This window comes from Pan paniscus, chromosome 2 (genome assembly GCF_029289425.2).
Source record: "Pan paniscus chromosome 2, NHGRI_mPanPan1-v2.0_pri, whole genome shotgun sequence".
Classification (NCBI taxonomy): domain Eukaryota; kingdom Metazoa; phylum Chordata; class Mammalia; order Primates; family Hominidae; genus Pan; species Pan paniscus.
Window position 1 is genome coordinate 157,688,607 of NC_085926.1, and position 16,808 is coordinate 157,705,414.

The 16,808-nt window shown below is 45.8% G+C and overlaps 1 protein-coding gene and 1 long non-coding RNA gene across 7 annotated transcripts in view; one reads left to right on the forward strand and one right to left on the reverse strand.

Moving 5' to 3' along the window:
• LOC117979807 (uncharacterized) overlaps positions 1 to 14,323 on the reverse strand; it is a 39,045-nt gene extending 24,722 nt beyond the window's left edge. Inside the window, exon 1 of the long non-coding RNA XR_010111682.1 lies at positions 14,190 to 14,323. This is a non-coding gene — a long non-coding RNA (uncharacterized LOC117979807). The remainder of the gene's footprint in view (positions 1 to 14,189) is intronic.
• Positions 1 to 16,808, forward strand: part of SCHIP1 (schwannomin interacting protein 1) — a 611,891-nt gene that overhangs the window by 464,276 nt on the left and 130,807 nt on the right. Inside the window, exons 1-2 of one of the 6 annotated variants that reach the window (XM_034957665.3) lie at positions 14,279 to 14,432; positions 15,603 to 16,298. In XM_034957665.3, the coding sequence (XP_034813556.1) occupies positions 14,379 to 14,432; positions 15,603 to 16,298 (750 nt within the window). In that variant the 5' untranslated portion in view covers positions 14,279 to 14,378. Of the gene's footprint in view, positions 1 to 14,278; positions 14,433 to 14,873; positions 15,041 to 15,395; positions 15,511 to 15,602; positions 16,299 to 16,808 lie in introns of those variants that run through there. The other 5 variants (XM_034957668.3, XM_034957669.2, XM_014344441.4 and 2 more) reach the window with 5 other exon arrangements.

Here is a 16,808-nt window from a genome sequence, read left to right on the forward strand (position 1 = left end):
GATTATGAAACCAAAGAATGGTCTACTTTATTTTTTACAATAGTTACCAATGAAAATGATTAAGAATAACTTGAAACAAAATGTGTTTTACTGGGAAAGTACAAGAAGCAGCTGGGTACGGTGTCTTTCACCTATAATCCCAGCACTTTGGGAGGCTGAGGTGGACAGATTGCTTGAACTCAGGAGTTCAAGACCAGCCTTAGCAACATGATAAAACCCCATCTCCATAAAAAAAATACAAAAAGTTAGCCAGGTGTGGTGGTGCACTACTGTAGTCCCAGTTACTGGGGGAGAGGAAATGTATGCAACTGTAGTCCCAGCTACTGGTGGGGTAGCGGGGAGCTGGGGGGACAAGGGCAGCTGAGGTGGGAGGATCACCTGAGCCCAAGAAGGTCAAGGCTGCAGTGAGCTGAGCTTGTGCCACTGCACTCAGCCTGGGCAACACTGAGCAAAGTGAGACCCCCATCTCGAAAGAGAATTTAAAAAAAAAAAAGAAGAAGAAGCAACAGCAGCTAATTTCCTACTTCCAAAATAAGAAAAGTGAAGAGAGAACCATTTTAGAGGGAGTTGAGGAAAGCTGTGAGGTTTCCATTGGGAAACACCATCTCCTTGGCCATTGCTGTGGATTTGTGTTCTTCATGCTCCCAGCTCCCATCTTGCACTAGGTCGCGCTTTAGATTGCTGGGCATTGTGTGCAACATTCCTGGAGAGCCATGCAGAACCCCTTGATTTACTCGGTGCTTATTCTTGAAGGTTATTGTGAATCATTAACCAGAATGCAATAGAGCAGAAGGTCACAAGTCATAGAGGCTCCGCAGCTTGCACATAGCCTGTTTTTGCAAACTTAATTTTGAAGGTTTTAATGTAGATGTAATTGAAAAGATAAATTGAACACATATGCATATTCTAATAAAGGTATTCTTTGGAGTCAGCAAATATTCACATCCTATTAAGCATCAATGAACGTATTATAGTATAATAAAGTGGAAAGGTCTTAGAAGATTATTTGTAGGCTATTAGTTATTAGTGTAATTTTAAAACATAATCAGTAACAATTAGCAAAATTGATAATATTGGATATACAGTGGTTTCCACTCACTAGTACTAGTAATACTAGTAATAATTCTATATAGTAATATCAGTTGAAAACTAAACCTCTTCTAAGTTCTTTGTTTATCCTTATGGGAGTTCTTGTTTATCAGATCATTGGGGCATCACTTCACTGAAACTATTTCCTTATATTCATAAACAGTATTGACATCATATACTAAATTTAGAAGTTTATTCATAGAGTAGAATAAAGTTATAAGATTACTTCAATACCCTTTGTCCAAGCAGATGCACTGGTCAAAAAGCCAAATATATATATGTGTGTGTGTGTGTATATATATATATACACACACACACACATACATATATATGCACATATATAATTTATATGTTTACTTTTCAATTTTAATTTTTGTGGGTACATAGTAGGTGTATAGCCAAATATATTTAGAAGGTGGAATCATTAGGACTTGGTGTCTTACATCAGGTCCCCTACAAGCAGAGCCTGAGATAGGGATTTGGGTGCTGATGCTTTATTGAGCGATAAACTTGTGAGAAAGTGAGAGAAGCAGGATAGACAGGGAGGAAATGCCAGGTAAGATGTGGAATCAGATAGTCTATCCTTGGCCTGATGAAAATAGAGGAATAAATTTCACCATAAAGGACACCTGTGCGTCCTTCACAGCTAAACACTCACAGCAGCTGGGGGTAGGGTCGGGTGTATACAGCAGCCAGGAACAGGGATCTGCTTGAAACACTACCAGCATTAACCACATTTGGTGATGGGGCAGTGGGTGGAAGGAGACAAGGATGGCTCCCAAATTTGTGGTATGAACAACTGAATAGCTTCTTGTATATAACAGCAACACTCCCCTCATAATATCAAAAACCTAAGATTTTAAAAGAAATATTAAAAGACTCTTCATTTTCCAAACAAACAAACAAAAAATTCCCCTTAGCTTTTACTTTTCTAGGTTAAAAATAACAACTCTTTGACATAATTGCATGGGGTCAATTTCCCATTAAAAACACATAAACTTTTTTTTTTAAAGTATTGCTCTTTTAGACTTTTTCCATTTAGTCGGCTTCCTGTTGAAAATAGATACAAACTGGTTCTAGTACTCTAATGATCGAAGATTCACCTATAATTCCAATATTATGTTAGCTTTTTATTTAAAAAGTACGTATGCATTGTTGTGCATTCATCCTTTAGTCCAGGGGTCAGCATACTGTGGCCAGAGGGCCAAATCTATCCTGTCATTTACTCTTTATGGCCTGAGAGCTACAAGTTTTTACATTTTTAAAAGGTTGCTTTAAAACAAAAAAGAATACGCAACAGAGACCATATGACTCACAAAGCCAAAAATATTTACCATCTAATCCCTTACAGAAAAAGTTTGCCAACCTGTCCTTCAGTCTGTTATGACCCCATAGTGTGCTGATGCAGTCTATATTTGGAAAGAAAATCTGATATTCAAAAACTTCAAATTAGTGGATGATTTATGGAACTATAAAATTATTGTTTTATAAAGGGATTCATCACAGAATTTATAGAAATTAATTCCAGCTCTTCTGAACAATTATTTCTTTTTTTTTTTTTTTGAGATGGAGTCTCACCCTGTCACGCAGGCTGGAGTGCAGTGGCAGGATCTCAGCTCACTGCAAGCTCTGCCTCCCAGGTTCACGCCATTCTCCTGCCTCAGCCTCCAGAGTAGCTGGGACGACAGGTGCCCGCCACCATGCCCAGCTAATTTTTTTGTATTTTTTAGTAGAGATGGGGTTTCACAGTGTTAGCCAGGATGGTCTCGATCTCCTAACCTCATGATCTGCCTGCCTTGGCCTCCCAGGAAGTGCTGGGATTACAGGTGTGAGACACCACACCCAGCCTCAAATCTCATGTTGAATTGTAATTCCCAATGTTGGAGGTGAGCCCTAGTGGGAGGTGATTGAATCATAGGGGTGGATACTTCATAGATACTTCATGCGTGGTTTAGCATCATCCCCTCAGGGCTATTCTCGTGACAGTGAGTGAGCTGTCACAAGATCTGGTTATTCAAAAGTGTGTAGCACCCTCCCCCACCCACCCACAACCCAGGCCCAGCTCTATTTCTTTCTCCTGCTTTGGCCATGTAAAATGTGCCTGTTTCCCCTTCACCTTCTGTCATGATTGTAAGTTTCCTGAGGCCTCCCCTTCTGTACAACCTACAGAAGTGTGAGCCAAATAAACCTCTTTTCTTTATAGCGGTGCAAGAACGGACTAAAACACCACCAATCTTGTGATTATTGCAAAGAAACTAAAAAATACAAACAGATACAAAGGTAAGAAATCATTTGCAATCTTACCATCCATAGTTAACGTCTGTTAACATTCCACTACATTTTTTTCTAGGCATATAACCATTTAATTTTTTTAATGTGATCATGTTGTATGTATAATATTATACCCTCTTTTATTCACTGTATTAGTCGTTCTTGCATTGCTATAAAGAAATACCGGAGACTGGGTAATTTATAAGAAAAGAGGTTTAATTGGCTCACAGTTCTGCAGGCTGTACAGAAGCATGACAGCATCTGCTTCTGGGGAGGCTTCAGGGAGCTTTTACTTATGACAGAAGGTAAAGTGGGAGTGAGGTGTCTCGCATGGTGGAAGCAGGAGCAAGAGGAAGCGGGGTGGGGGAAGTGCTGTACACCTTTAAAAAACCAGCTCTCTCAAGAACTCACTATTACGAGAACAGCACAAAGGGGATGGTGCTAATCCATTCCTGAGATATCCACCCCCATGATCCAACCACCTCTCAGCAGGCCTCACCTCCAAAGCTGGAGACTATAATTAAACATGAGATTTGGTAGGGATGCAGATCCAAACCATATCATTTCACTTAATGTTATAATTTTCAAAAGCATCTTATTTGACTTCATTTATTCCCCAGAATTAATGTGTCACAATGTATGTAAACATCTATTTTTTGACATTTGAGGTTGAAGCTATTTTTCACTATGGTAAATGCTACAATGAGCCTCTTCGTGCATAAATCTAGATCCTCATTTCTGTGTCCCTAGGCTAGATTATTAGAAGAGTAACTATTGGCCCTTCCCCGCTTCTGCTCCTCATCTTCCTTACAAACTCATGCTTCTTCTCCTAGTTCTATAAGTGCTAGAGTCCGTTAGGACTAGAAACTTGGCCTTCTTTTCTCACTCCATATTTGTCTCAAGATCATGTCACCTAAAACCAAGCTTTCAAATACCATCCATATGCTATGATTCCCATCTTTATATCTTCAGCCCCAGATCTCTCTGCTAAGCTCCAGACTTACATAGCTAAATATCTACTTGTCATCTCCACTTGTATGTCTTATAACATCTTAGATATAGAACGTCCAAAAAGGATTCACTGTCTTTCCTGTTTTTTCTCCCCTACCAAAACCTTCTCCTCCTACTGCCCATTTCAGTAAAGTGACACCATCTTTCCACCAAGTTGCTTATGATACAAAATTGGAACCCATCAGTGACATTTCTCTCCCTCACCACCCCCATCTATTTAGTCACTAGATCCTGTTGATTTTACTTCCTAAATATCTTTAGTATTTCTATTTCTCTCTGTCTTCCCAATCTTCATTGAATCTACCATCATCTCCTTCCCGGACTGCTGTATGTATTTCCTAATTAGTCTCTGCATCCAGCCTTGTCCTGACCTATTCATTTCTCAGTTCTCCACCATGCGGAAAGTTTCAAAAATACCAATCTGCTTTCACAATCCTTGAGTGGCTGTTAGGATAAAGATCTTAGTTGCAGCCCCTCCTCACTCTCCACCATCAGCTTACCACTGTTTCTTACTCCAGCTTAGTGATTCCTTCCCGTTACTCCTATGTGTTAAGCTTCTTCCATCCTCAAAACCTTTATTCAAGCCTTTATTCAAGACTTTATTCACCTTTCCCTCCCTCTTCAGCTGCTCAACCCATTTCCTGATACCTCCCCCAGTGCATGCACTAACCACATGCTCTCTAAGCATCATTTGAGTCTACTTTTTGGGTACTTATTGCAAACTGTAATTTAAATTGTTGTGTATTTTTTCCCTGGAATGTCTGTTCCTCCACTAGACTTAAATCCCACTTGGAGAAAATAGCATTTGTCTCTCTTACCACTTTATCCCTCAGTGCCTGACACGTAGTAGCTGTTCAATAAGTATGTGTTGAATTAATAACAGGTTATGGGATATAAATTTCATAAAGACGTTTAAAACATGTTATCAAATATCATTCCAGAAAGTTTGTATCAGTCAATTTATAAACCTATCAGCAGTATATGAGAGTTCCTTTGATCACACCTATCCTGACACCTGGTATTAGAGTTTTAAATAATTTTTAAATACTCTGGTAGGGAAAATGTTACCTCACTGTTATTGAAATTTTTCTTGATTATTAGTGAATTTCAAAATTTTTCACATATTGATAGCTTTTCCTATATTGTCTATGATTTTAAAATTCATGACATACTGCTTTTATTGAACCGTTCTGTTGGGATATTTTGGAAGTTTATTTAATTATCTTTATACTTACAAAACAATGCCAAATCTACTTAGATTCATCTGAAGGCTTGCACAAATTTGAATAAATGAACTTGCTCCTAAAAGTTTGTGTTTAGTCACTGATTCCCCCTGACTTTGGATGGCTCTAAGACTTCTTATGTAAACTAGGACACTTTTGAGAGTGAAGGAGGGTGCCATTAATAATTATGCCAGGACAACAAGTATAAAGCAGGACCATCCTGCCCAAGCCAAGATGTACAGTCTCCCTGACTCTTTCATGTTCATGTAGACTTGGAACTCTGGAAATCTGGAGCTAAGAGCTGGGGTCCAAGTGGTGATCTAGGGATGAATTGAGGATGAAACCTGCTTTTCATTCCGATTTTTAATTTGGATACTGTATTAGTCCGTTTTCACACTGCTGACAAAGACATACCGGAGATGGGCAATTTACAAAAGAAAGAGGCTGGCCGGGTGCGGTGGCTCGCGCCTGTAATCCCAGCACTTTGGGAGGCCGAGGTGGGTGGATCACAAGGTCAGGAGATCGAGACCATCCTGGCTAACACAGTGAAACCCCGTTTCTACTAAAAATACAAAAAATTAGCCAGGCGTGGCGGCAGGCGCCTGTAGTCCCAGCTACTCGGGAGGCTGAAGCAGGAGAATGGCAAGAACCTGGGAGGCAGAGCTTGCAGTAAGCCGACATCACACCACTGGACTCCAGCCTGGGCAACAGAGTGAGACTCCCTCTCAAAAAAAAAAAAAAAAAGAAAGAAAGAAAGAGGTTTATTGGACTTACAGTTCCACATGGCTGGGGATACCTCGCAATCATGGCAGCAGGGAAGGAGGAGCAAGTCACATCTTATGTGGATGGCAGCAGGCAAAAAGAGAGCTTGTGCAGAGAAACTCCTGTTTTTGAAACCATCAGATCTTGTGAGACCCATTCACTATCATGAGAACAGCATGGGAAAGACCTGCCCCCATGATTCAATCACCTCCCACTGGGTACCTCCCACAACACATGGGAATTATGGAAGCTACAAGATGAGACTTGGGTGGGGACACAGAACCAAACAATATCATTCTGCCCCTGGCCCCTCCCAAATCTTGTATCTTCACATTTGAAAACGAATCATGCCTTCCCAACAGTCCCCCAAAGTCTCAACTCATTTCAGCATTAACTCATAAGTCCACAGTCCAAGTCTCATCTGAGATAAGGCAAGTCCCTTCCACCTATGAGCCTGTAAAATCAAAAGCAAGTTAGTTACTTCCTAAATACAATGGGGGTACAGACATTGGGTAAATACAGCCATTCCAAATGGGACACATTGGCCAAAACAAAGGGTCTACAGGCCCCATTCAAGTCTGAAATGTAGCAGGGAAGTCAAATCTTAAAGCTCCAAAATTATTTCCTTTGACTCTGTGTCTCCTATCCAGGTCACACTGATGCAAGAGGTGAGTTCCCATGGTCCTGGGCAGCTCTGCTTCTGTGGCTTTGCAGGATGCAGCCTCCCTCCTGGCTGCTTTCACGGGCTGTTGTTGAGTGTCTGTGGCTTTTACAGGTGCACAGTGCAAGCTGTTGGTGGATCTACCATTCTGGGGTCTGGAAGATGGTGGTCCTCTTCTCACAGCTCTACTAGACAGTACCTCAGTAGGGGCTCTGTGTGGGGGCTCTGACTCCACATTTCCCTTCCACACTGCCATAAGGGGCTCTGTGTGGGGGCTCTGACCCCACATTTCCCTTCCACACTGCCATAGCAGAGATTCTCCATGAGGGCCCCACCCTTGCAGCAAACTTCTGCCTGGGCATCCAGGCGTTTCCATACATCTTTCAAAATCTAGGTGGAGGTTCCCAAACCCCAGTTCTTGACTTCTATGCACTCACAGGCTCAACACCACGTGGAAGCTGCCAAGCCTTGGGGCTTGCACCCTCTGAAGACACAGCCTGAGCTCTATGTTGGCCCTTTTCAGACATGGCTGGAGCGGCTGGGACATAGGGCACCAAGTCTCTAGGCTGCACAAAGCACAGGGACCCTGAGCCTGGCCCACGGCCCACAAAACCACTTTTACCCCCTAGGCTTGCAGGTCTATGACGGGAGGGGCTGCTATGAAGACCTATGAGATGCCCTAGAGACATTTTCCCCATTGTCTTGGGGATTAACATTCAGCTCCTTGTTACTTATGCAAATTTCTGCAGCCAGCTTGAATTTCTCCTCAGAAAATGGGTTTTTCCTTTTCTACTGCATTGTCAGGCTACAAATTTTCCAAACTCTTATGGTCTGTTTCCCTTTTAAAATGTAATGCTTTTAACAGCACCTAAGTCACCTCTGGAATGCTTGGCTGCTTAACATTTCTTCTGCCAGATACCCTAGATCATCTCTCTCAAGTTCAAAGTTCCACAGATCTCTAGGGCAGGGGCAAAATGCCACCAGTCTTTTTGCTAAAACAACAAGAGTCACCTTTGCTCCAGTTCCCAACAAGTTCCTCGTCTCCATCTGAGACCACTTCAGTCAGCCTGACTTAATGTCCATATCACTACCAGCATTTTTGGCAAAGCCATTCAACAAGTCTCTAGGAAGTTCCAAACTTTTCCACATTTTCCTGTCTTCTTCTGAGCCCTCCAAACTGTTCTAACCTCTGCCTGTTCCCTAGTTCCAAAATCGCTTCCACATTTTCTGGTATCTTTTCAGCAGCACCCCACTCTACTGGTACAAATTTACTGTATTAGTCTGTTTTCATGCTGCTGATAAAGACATACCCAAGACTGGGCAATTTACAAAAGAAAGAGGTTTATTGGACCTATAGTTCCATATGGCTGGGGAGCCTTCACAATCATGGTGGAAGGTGAGGAGAAGCAAGTCACATATTGTGTGGATACCAGCAGGCAAAAAGAGACCTTGTGCAGAGAAACTCCCATTTTTAAAACCATCAGATCTCATGAGACCTATTCACTATCACCAGAACAGCACAGAAAAGAGCTGCCCCCATGATTCAATCATCTCCCATCAGGTCCCTCCCACAACACATGGGACTTATGGGAGCTACAAGATGAGACTTGGGTGGGGACACAGAGCTAAACCATATCAGATGCCTTTGTGCTGTGTGGTTTAGTGACTTAATGACTCAGACCTGGAACTGCCTGTCACCCGTGGTGACCTCTTCACTCATTTACCTCACCCGCCTGGCCCCCTGGGGGCACCTAAGTTACAGCCCATGAAATTCTGGCAGTTTCTAAGGCTCAGACAATTTCATACAACTCTGCTTTCATGAGGAAGCCAGTGGCCCAGAGAGCTAGCTGCAGGGATGGTCTTGCCCATAAACACAGAGCTAGTCAGAGGCAGAGCCAAGTATCCTGAAGAGTTCTCCTCTGTCCCACCAAGCTACCTCCACGCCTCCTGCTGTGTGGCACTGACAATGCTATTTTCTGACGTTATAAGGTTTCCAGAATTATGTCAAGACATGACCAAAACAGTTTTAAATTCCTAGAGTATCTTGTGAAAATGTTCCTCTTTGATAAGCTAAACACTTTAAAGTAGAAGGCATGTGGTTTTGGAGACATTTCATCTTATATTAGAGTCATGTATACATGAGCTTCCATGCCTATGACTTATAATGCTTCCCTGACCCTTGCAGTTGTCTACAAACTTCCCCACCTTTTTCTAAATGCCCTTTTGTTCAATTTATTCTCTTCAATGAAGCTCAAAAAGTAAGTTCAGAGTTACTTACAGACTTACATGTTTTTTTTTTCCAAGACAGAGTCTTGCTCTGTCACCCAGGCTGGAATGCAGTGGCGCAATCTTGGCTCACTGCAAACTCCACCTGCCGGGTTCAAGCAATTCTCCTGCCTCAGCCTCCCAAGTAGCTGGGATTATAGGTGCCCACCACCATGGCTGGCTAATTTTTGTATTTTTAGTAGAGGTGGTGTTTCACTATGTTGGCCAGGCTGGTCTCGAACTCCTGACCTCGTGATCTGCCCGCCTCAGCCTCCCAAAGTGCTGGGATTACAGGCGTGAGCCACCACACGTGGCCCAGACTTGCATTTTTGAGAATTGCTAGCAACTTAAGGAAAGTAGAATATAGTGGCAGAAACCTTCTGGAAAAAGAAAAAACAAGACTTTAGTTGAATTTTTGTCATTGCCATCTAATCTGAGGAATGACTTTATTTTAAAAAGAACAGCAGGCTGCCTCTTCCAATCCTGTCAAGAGAGCACATTTCCTACCAATGGAATTCTTGCAGAGATTCTGTGTACTGTTGTGCAGATTGTACACTGCACAACTCCAGAGGGCACCATTCACATTGCCATCTATGTGAATGGTGCCAAATGGTCCCTCCTGGAGGAGACCTGTTGTATAGTTCACAATCCTGGCACTATACAGGACACAATCTGTGCAACCACATGCTGAGGTCCTGACTGACACCCTCTGTGTGACTTTTCTCTGATAAAGACACCATCCCTCTGCTGCAGCTAGGGTTGCTTCATTTGCCAATCTACAGATCATTCAGGATAATCTTCATTTCAAACATACATTCACCTACTTTCTGTAAGCACTGTAGTGTTTGTCAAGCCAGGTGTCCTGGTTTCAAGTTTGGAAAATAGGTTGTTGGATATATCTTTTAAGTGCCATTTGCCTATATTTGGCCATTTCATTTTTTTAATTGAGGAAAATGTAGAAAACAAATATAATCTCGTGGTTTGCTAGAAAATAAAAACATTTAATATGTTAATTTTTTAAAGGAAATATTTTCATTAAAATATAGCTCTGTAAGTGAAAGTGAGAAGAAAATAATTTTAGGTGTACATAGAATCCATCTCCAAAGTATCTACACGTATAGACTAGTAAGTTAAGATTAACCCATTGGCTCTACAGAAATAAAAGAGAGCTACCATGCATCCAAGAAGGCCAACCTGTCTAATAGAGATAGATCTGGATTTTTAATTAGTGGAGGAACCAACTTTGTATCACCCAACAAGGAAGGTGATGAAAAGATTCGGAGACATTTTTATACTATATTTCTCATTGTTTCTAGAATGAAATCCATAGTCTTTAAGCTGGAAGTAGCTTTTTAGTTCACTCATTATTTATTCATTTAATTAATTGTTACTATTTGCCAAACACTGTGATCAAGTGTCTGGGCTCCTTCATGAGGAATCTGTGGTCGTAAAGTTGGTTAGAGATAGGGCCAGAAACAAACCCCAGATGTTCTGTATCCAGGACCCTTTACTCCACAGGGCTGTTAAATATCTCCATGTAGTTATATTCAGGTGATTAAATAGGAGAACATCTGTGTATTGCATGTGACCTGCATGTAATTCATGTAATAAAGATGAAATACAAACCCTTTGCCAGCCATTTCTTTATTACTCTAAATGCCACGACTTAAGGTTCAGCATCAGGGCTAATAATATAAGAATTAGTTTGGAAATTCTGCAAATAAATATTTTCCTGTCTATTCATACTCTTTGATTCAAATATTTCAATCATGCCCTTTCTCAAATGTTGCCTTTACAGATTAAAATCCTATAAATAGCACTGACCCCTGAGGAACATGATCTTCTTACCCCTATCTTTAAGTATTAATCTAGACAGTTTCCTACTGATGACAAAATAAATACCCCAGTCTCATGGTGGCTTTCTTTTTAAAGGATTTGTTTTGCAGGGGGGCGGGGGGGATATACAGCACATAGTTCATAACAATGTGAAATTGCATTTTTGGAAGTATCTATACTCTTCCTTTATACAATTAAATCTCCCTACTTGCTAAATATTGCTAGACTTGGTGGTTAAGGAGGTTGAGTACATGTGAGCAAAGGGGAACAGCTGTTCTTGCCAGATGCCTTCTTCACTGCACAGACATAAATACTGCCCAAGGAGCCTCTGCAGGGCAGACTGAGATCTAGTTTGAAGTAGCTGCAAGGAGACCCTTTCTGACATTTTTGCTTGGTAAATTCATTCACATGCACCTTGACCAAAGGATACTAAGCTGAGTGACTAGGACAAGAATTCTGAATGCAAACTACTCAGGTTCAAATCCTGGCTCTGCCATCTACCTTACCAGCTTTTTGACACTCGGCAAGTTACTTAACCTCACTGTCTTCAGCCTCCTCATCTGTAAGTGGGGATAATAGTAGTTTCTTCATAGGATCGAGGATTATATGAATTAGATATTATCGTTAATAATTCCAGCAAAAAATACCTATTAAGCTCCTATTCCATTCCAATTACCGTGAATGAGGGAAATTGTCCCCCACTTCATGGAATTTAGAGTATTTTTTTCACACTAGAAGCCCTGACCCATCTAAGGGTTGGGAAGTCAATGCAGTAAGGTGTGACCAGATTTAGTTTTACATGAATTCGAATATGATTTTACAAAATAAGAGTTTTATGAAACTTTCTTTCCCTTGCATATATTTTTATATGAATGTTTGGCCTATGTCTTGATATAAAAGTATTTCTTTATGAGTCTAGTAGAGAAGATTAGCAATTAAACAGCAACCTCAATACAGTGCATAAGATAAATGCAGTGAGTGTCACGGGCACGCGCGAATGTCACCCGACCCAGTAAGGGCAGGTACAGAGAATCAGGCAAGCCTTCCCTGAGGAAGTAACATTTAAGCTGAGACTTGAAGGATGAGTAAAAATTTACCAAAAGAAGTGGGGTGGAGGAGGAGAAATAGTTCCTTTAAGAGCAGTGAGTAGACCTGGGTGGGTAGGGGAGTAGTTAATGAAGCAAGGGAGAAACTTGTTCAGATTTGCATTTTAGTAAGGCCACTCTGGCTGCATGAAGAGAATGGGCAGGAATCAGTTGGGAAACTATTTACTAATTTCAGGACACAGCGGCCTAGACTGGGGTGGGGGCAGTGTGTATTTGAGAGGGACCTTGTACTTACATAGAATTGACAGGACTTGTTGATTGATGGGGAAAGGTGCTGGAGCCAGAGCACAAAGGTGCTTATCCCACACCTCTGATGTCTAATTTACAAAGGTTTCAAGAGACAAATCTAAGTCTGAAAGCTCCAAGCTCCTAACTTGAAAAAATGTCCCTGTAAACAGGAAGACAGAATCTTTCAATCACTTTGCAAATCATCTCCCTATCCTGCTGGACATATCTGCAGGCTGTTGCTGGGCCTAGGAGTTGGCAGGGCTTCCTGTTCCAAAGTGGGAGGGTTCCTGGCAGGAGATGGAAGGCTGGAAACAGAAAGGAAACTGGGCTAGCCAGGCACCTTGCATGAAGAGAAAAGAAGGGAAACCTGGTACTTTCCCATCTGATCCAGAAATTATCTGGTCGGAAAATAATTTAAAAGTACAGGTAATTCAAAGATGTTTATATTTGGCTTTGAAATGCCATGCATTTTTGGCACTAGACTTACTTTGCCAAACATTTTTCTTAGGCCTTATTTTGCATTCCCTGAACATGGACCATCTGGGCAACAGGGGGATGAGCCCAGAGCTCAGAGGGAGTCTGGGTGGGTGGCTGAGGAGGTCCTAATGTTCAAAACTTGGAAGGAAACCACAACTCTCTCTCATCACCCCAGGTGATCAGTACTTATCTGTCTACCTGTGTCCTGCCACAGAGCAGGGAGCTTTTTGTGATCTAAGCCATGCCATGTCATATGGTGAACTGAAAAACAGCTATCTAATTCCCAGCACACCAAATGTTTCCTACTTACATCTTCCTACTCACAGGGCCACCTCCACCCCGCTGGAGTGGCAGGCAGGGCTCCACAACAATCTCAAAATCAAACCGTATTTGGAGCACAAGACAGGCTGTTTACAGATGTTACCATAAAAGACAATTTAAATAATCATCAGTACCGTTTTACAAAAGAGCTGGCCAGACCGGAAGGCCCCTTTTCCAGTTATTCCTAAGATTGCTGCTTCCAGAGGAGTTGAAAGGTTAGATTACCTTCCCTGGCTCAGGTCTACCTAGCACAGGAGAGTCGTGCCTCACAGAAATCACTTCAAAAAGGATCTCAGCACCACATCCCACTAGGGCTTAGAAGAATCCTCAGGGTGGCAGCCACTCCCTACTTAGGAATCCCATGCATTCCCCTCTTCTTCCATCTGGACTGTGCCACGCCAGGGAATTCATTTGGTCCAGGCTAGAATTCACTGGGAATAATTAGCAACAGGCCCAAATCTGGAAGTTCAGAGAAATTGGTTCTCTCCGATTTCTTATAAAATTAAGTAATATTTTTCACAATCACCACAGAGAAAAAAGCATTTCCTAGTTTCCCAGTTCTTACAGGTCAGAATGGTTGGTTCACAGGAAATCCTTAGTAGGCGCTCTGTGATGCATCTATGTTTTTCCAAGTGTTGGTATTTTTCATTTAATAGAACCTTCTTCCAAAGGAGATTAGCTGCCAGACTCAGGCAGCCCGTACGTTTTTGAAAACGCCAGCATAGGTTTGACTCAGGTACCTGAAATATCTAAGGAAGCAAAGGCAGCGGATGTGCCAGGGGCACCCTCACCTGATATCTACCTCTTCCCCTCCTTTAAGGTCCCCTTGATTGGAGGTGGCGGAAAGAGTCTCTGGTGGCTCGCCCAACCCTTTAGAACATTCGCCCCCACCCGCTTCCCCTGTCTCCTTGCCAGGCAGGAGGCCTTTCTCGCACTTACCCTCCATTCCCCTTACACACACCTCGCTGAGGTCATCCTCAGCGTGCAGCCCGGAGGGGAAGGGAAACGTGAGCTAAAGCAACAGGTTCCACCCACAGCCTGAACTTGGAAGGGGATGCGGCGGCGGCAAGGCGGCTGGAGCTGCGCTGTGGAGGGAGAGGAAGCGGCGAGGAGGAAGGTGGAAGGGAAATGATGGTGCATGACCACCGAGCACACGTCACTCGGGCTCCCACATGGGCTTGTGTATGTGCGTGTGTGAGGGGAGGGAGGTCCTTCACAGGGTCACTCGGGCACTTCCGCGTGGAATAGGAGGCGCCAGGCTCGTGCTTTGGGATGCCGGGTGGCTTCGGCGGGGTAACGAGTCACGCAGAGACGGCTTGAGGCAAGCCAAGAAAATACGGGTGTCGGCGTGAAAATACACCACTCTTCCCAGCGCGCCGCCCTTGCTAACTGGCTGGACCTGCGCCCCTAACGCCCAGTGCCCCCTTCTTTTGGGCCTATCCTGGCCCCTCCAACCCCATCCCAGCCTGCCTCCTGCTCCAGCCTGCTGCCGCGGAAACCGGGACTGCGGACTGCGCCGCGCCCGGCAGCCTCTGGGCATGCTCGGTGGCGGGACCGGCTCCACCGCCAGGAGGGCGCGTCCTCCCTCCCCTAGGGCGGTGACGGCGCCTGCAGCGACTTGCCGCCGCGCCCCGGCCAGGCACACCTTTTGGGGAGGCGGGAGACCACCCTGCCCGGCGTGGGCCGAGAGCGCCCCCCACCCCGAGCCTTCCAGCGGGTGGGAGGAGGGGCCGGCCAGGGAGACGCGGAGGCGGGAGTGAGACCTCCGACTGCCAGCGGTTCCTTAGAAAGTAAAGCTCAGCTGGCGCGCGGACCCGGGCTCCCAGCCGCGGGCGGGGAAGGGGCGGGGCGGGGCGGGGCGGGGCCGGGCCGGGCCGGGCCGGGCCGGGGCGGGGGGTGGTCTCAGCGCCTAGAGCGAGGTGCGAAATTAGTAGCCGCCCACCCCCTTCTCAGTTCCCGCCCCCAGGGAATTATAATTTCCTGGGAAAGTGTCTGGTTCTCGGAGAATCCTTGGGGCGGGGTAAAGGGGCGCGCCTGGCGCAAAATGGTTAATACAAAGTCTGCGCGCGCCTCGGAGCCCCTCGTATGAAAAGTGTGCGCGCTGGTGGCTGGGCACCCCTTTGCTAATTTGAGGGTTAGTTACCGGCAGGAAGTCTGGTTGTGCGAGAGGAAAGGCGGGCAGGAGGGAAGCCTCGGGCTGGTGCTGGCTCCCGCCCCCAGGCCTCCTTGGGGGACGCACCTCTGACCCAGCGGGCGCAGGGTGCGGGGCACTGAGCCGGGGCATTTGGGGCGGGTGGCGGGAGGCTGGAGCAGGCTTGGCCCAGCAGCTCACTCTCTACCTCCTCCCCCTAGGATTACCGAGAGGATGGGATGGATCTAGGCAGTGACGCCGGCAGCAGCAGCAGCAGCAGCCGCGCCAGTTCACAGTCCAACTCCACCAAAGTGACCCCTTGCTCCGAGTGCAAATCTTCATCGTCGCCGGGGGGCAGCCTGGACTTGGTGTCTGCCCTGGAGGACTATGAGGAGCCCTTCCCGGTCTACCAGAAGAAGGTGATTGATGAGTGGGCGCCGGAGGAGGACGGGGAGGAGGAGGAAGAGGAGGACGAGCGCGACCAGCGAGGGTACCGGGATGACCGCTGTCCGGCCCGGGAACCGGGGGACGTAAGCGCCAGGACCCGCAGCGGCGGCGGCGGGGGCAGGAGCGCCACCACCGCCATGCCGCCCCCGGTGCCCAACGGCAACCTCCACCAGCACGACCCCCAGGACCTCAGGCACAATGGCAACGTGGTGGTGGCTGGCCGGCCGAGCTGTTCCCGGGGCCCCCGCCGGGCGATCCAAAAGCCCCAGCCGGCTGGGGGCCGGCGCAGTGGCCGCGGCCCGGCGGCTGGGGGGCTCTGCCTTCAGCCCCCAGACGGCGGGACGTGCGTCCCCGAAGAGCCCCCGGTGCCACCTATGGATTGGGAGGCGCTGGAGAAGCATCTGGCCGGGCTGCAGTTCCGGGAGCAGGAGGTACGGAACCAGGGCCAGGCGAGGACCAACTCCACCTCCGTAAGTTGGCCGGGGTGCGTGCCCACGCGCGCACACACGCGTACACACCCCGCGCACAGCCCGCACGCCCCCTCCCTGCGCTCCCGCCCGCCCGCGGCCCCATTCATTCTTCCTCGAGGGTGGGGGCCAGGCCGGAGAGCCTGCCGTCTGCTCCCCTGGGGATAAGGTTGCTCGGTCTGTGAGCTGTCTGGGTTTGCAGGATGGGCGGAGAGGAAGGAGGAGCAGCCAGAGGGCAGCGGAAAGTCGGGTTAGTGGAACCGGCGACTCATTTTAATGGAATTACTTATGGAGACCAGGTTGTGAGTCACTTGCCTGAAAATAAATCCGGGGAGATTCTGGCACCAAAAGTCAGTGCCTGCGGGGGATATTTCAAATCGTAATAGTTGTGGCTTTGTCAATCGTGGTGGCTCTCCTCTCGTTGCCACTAATGTCTCATCCATATATAGGCTTGTTCCTATGCACACGCACACATTCGCCTGCCCACACCACCGGTCTGGCAGCGGGGTTCGT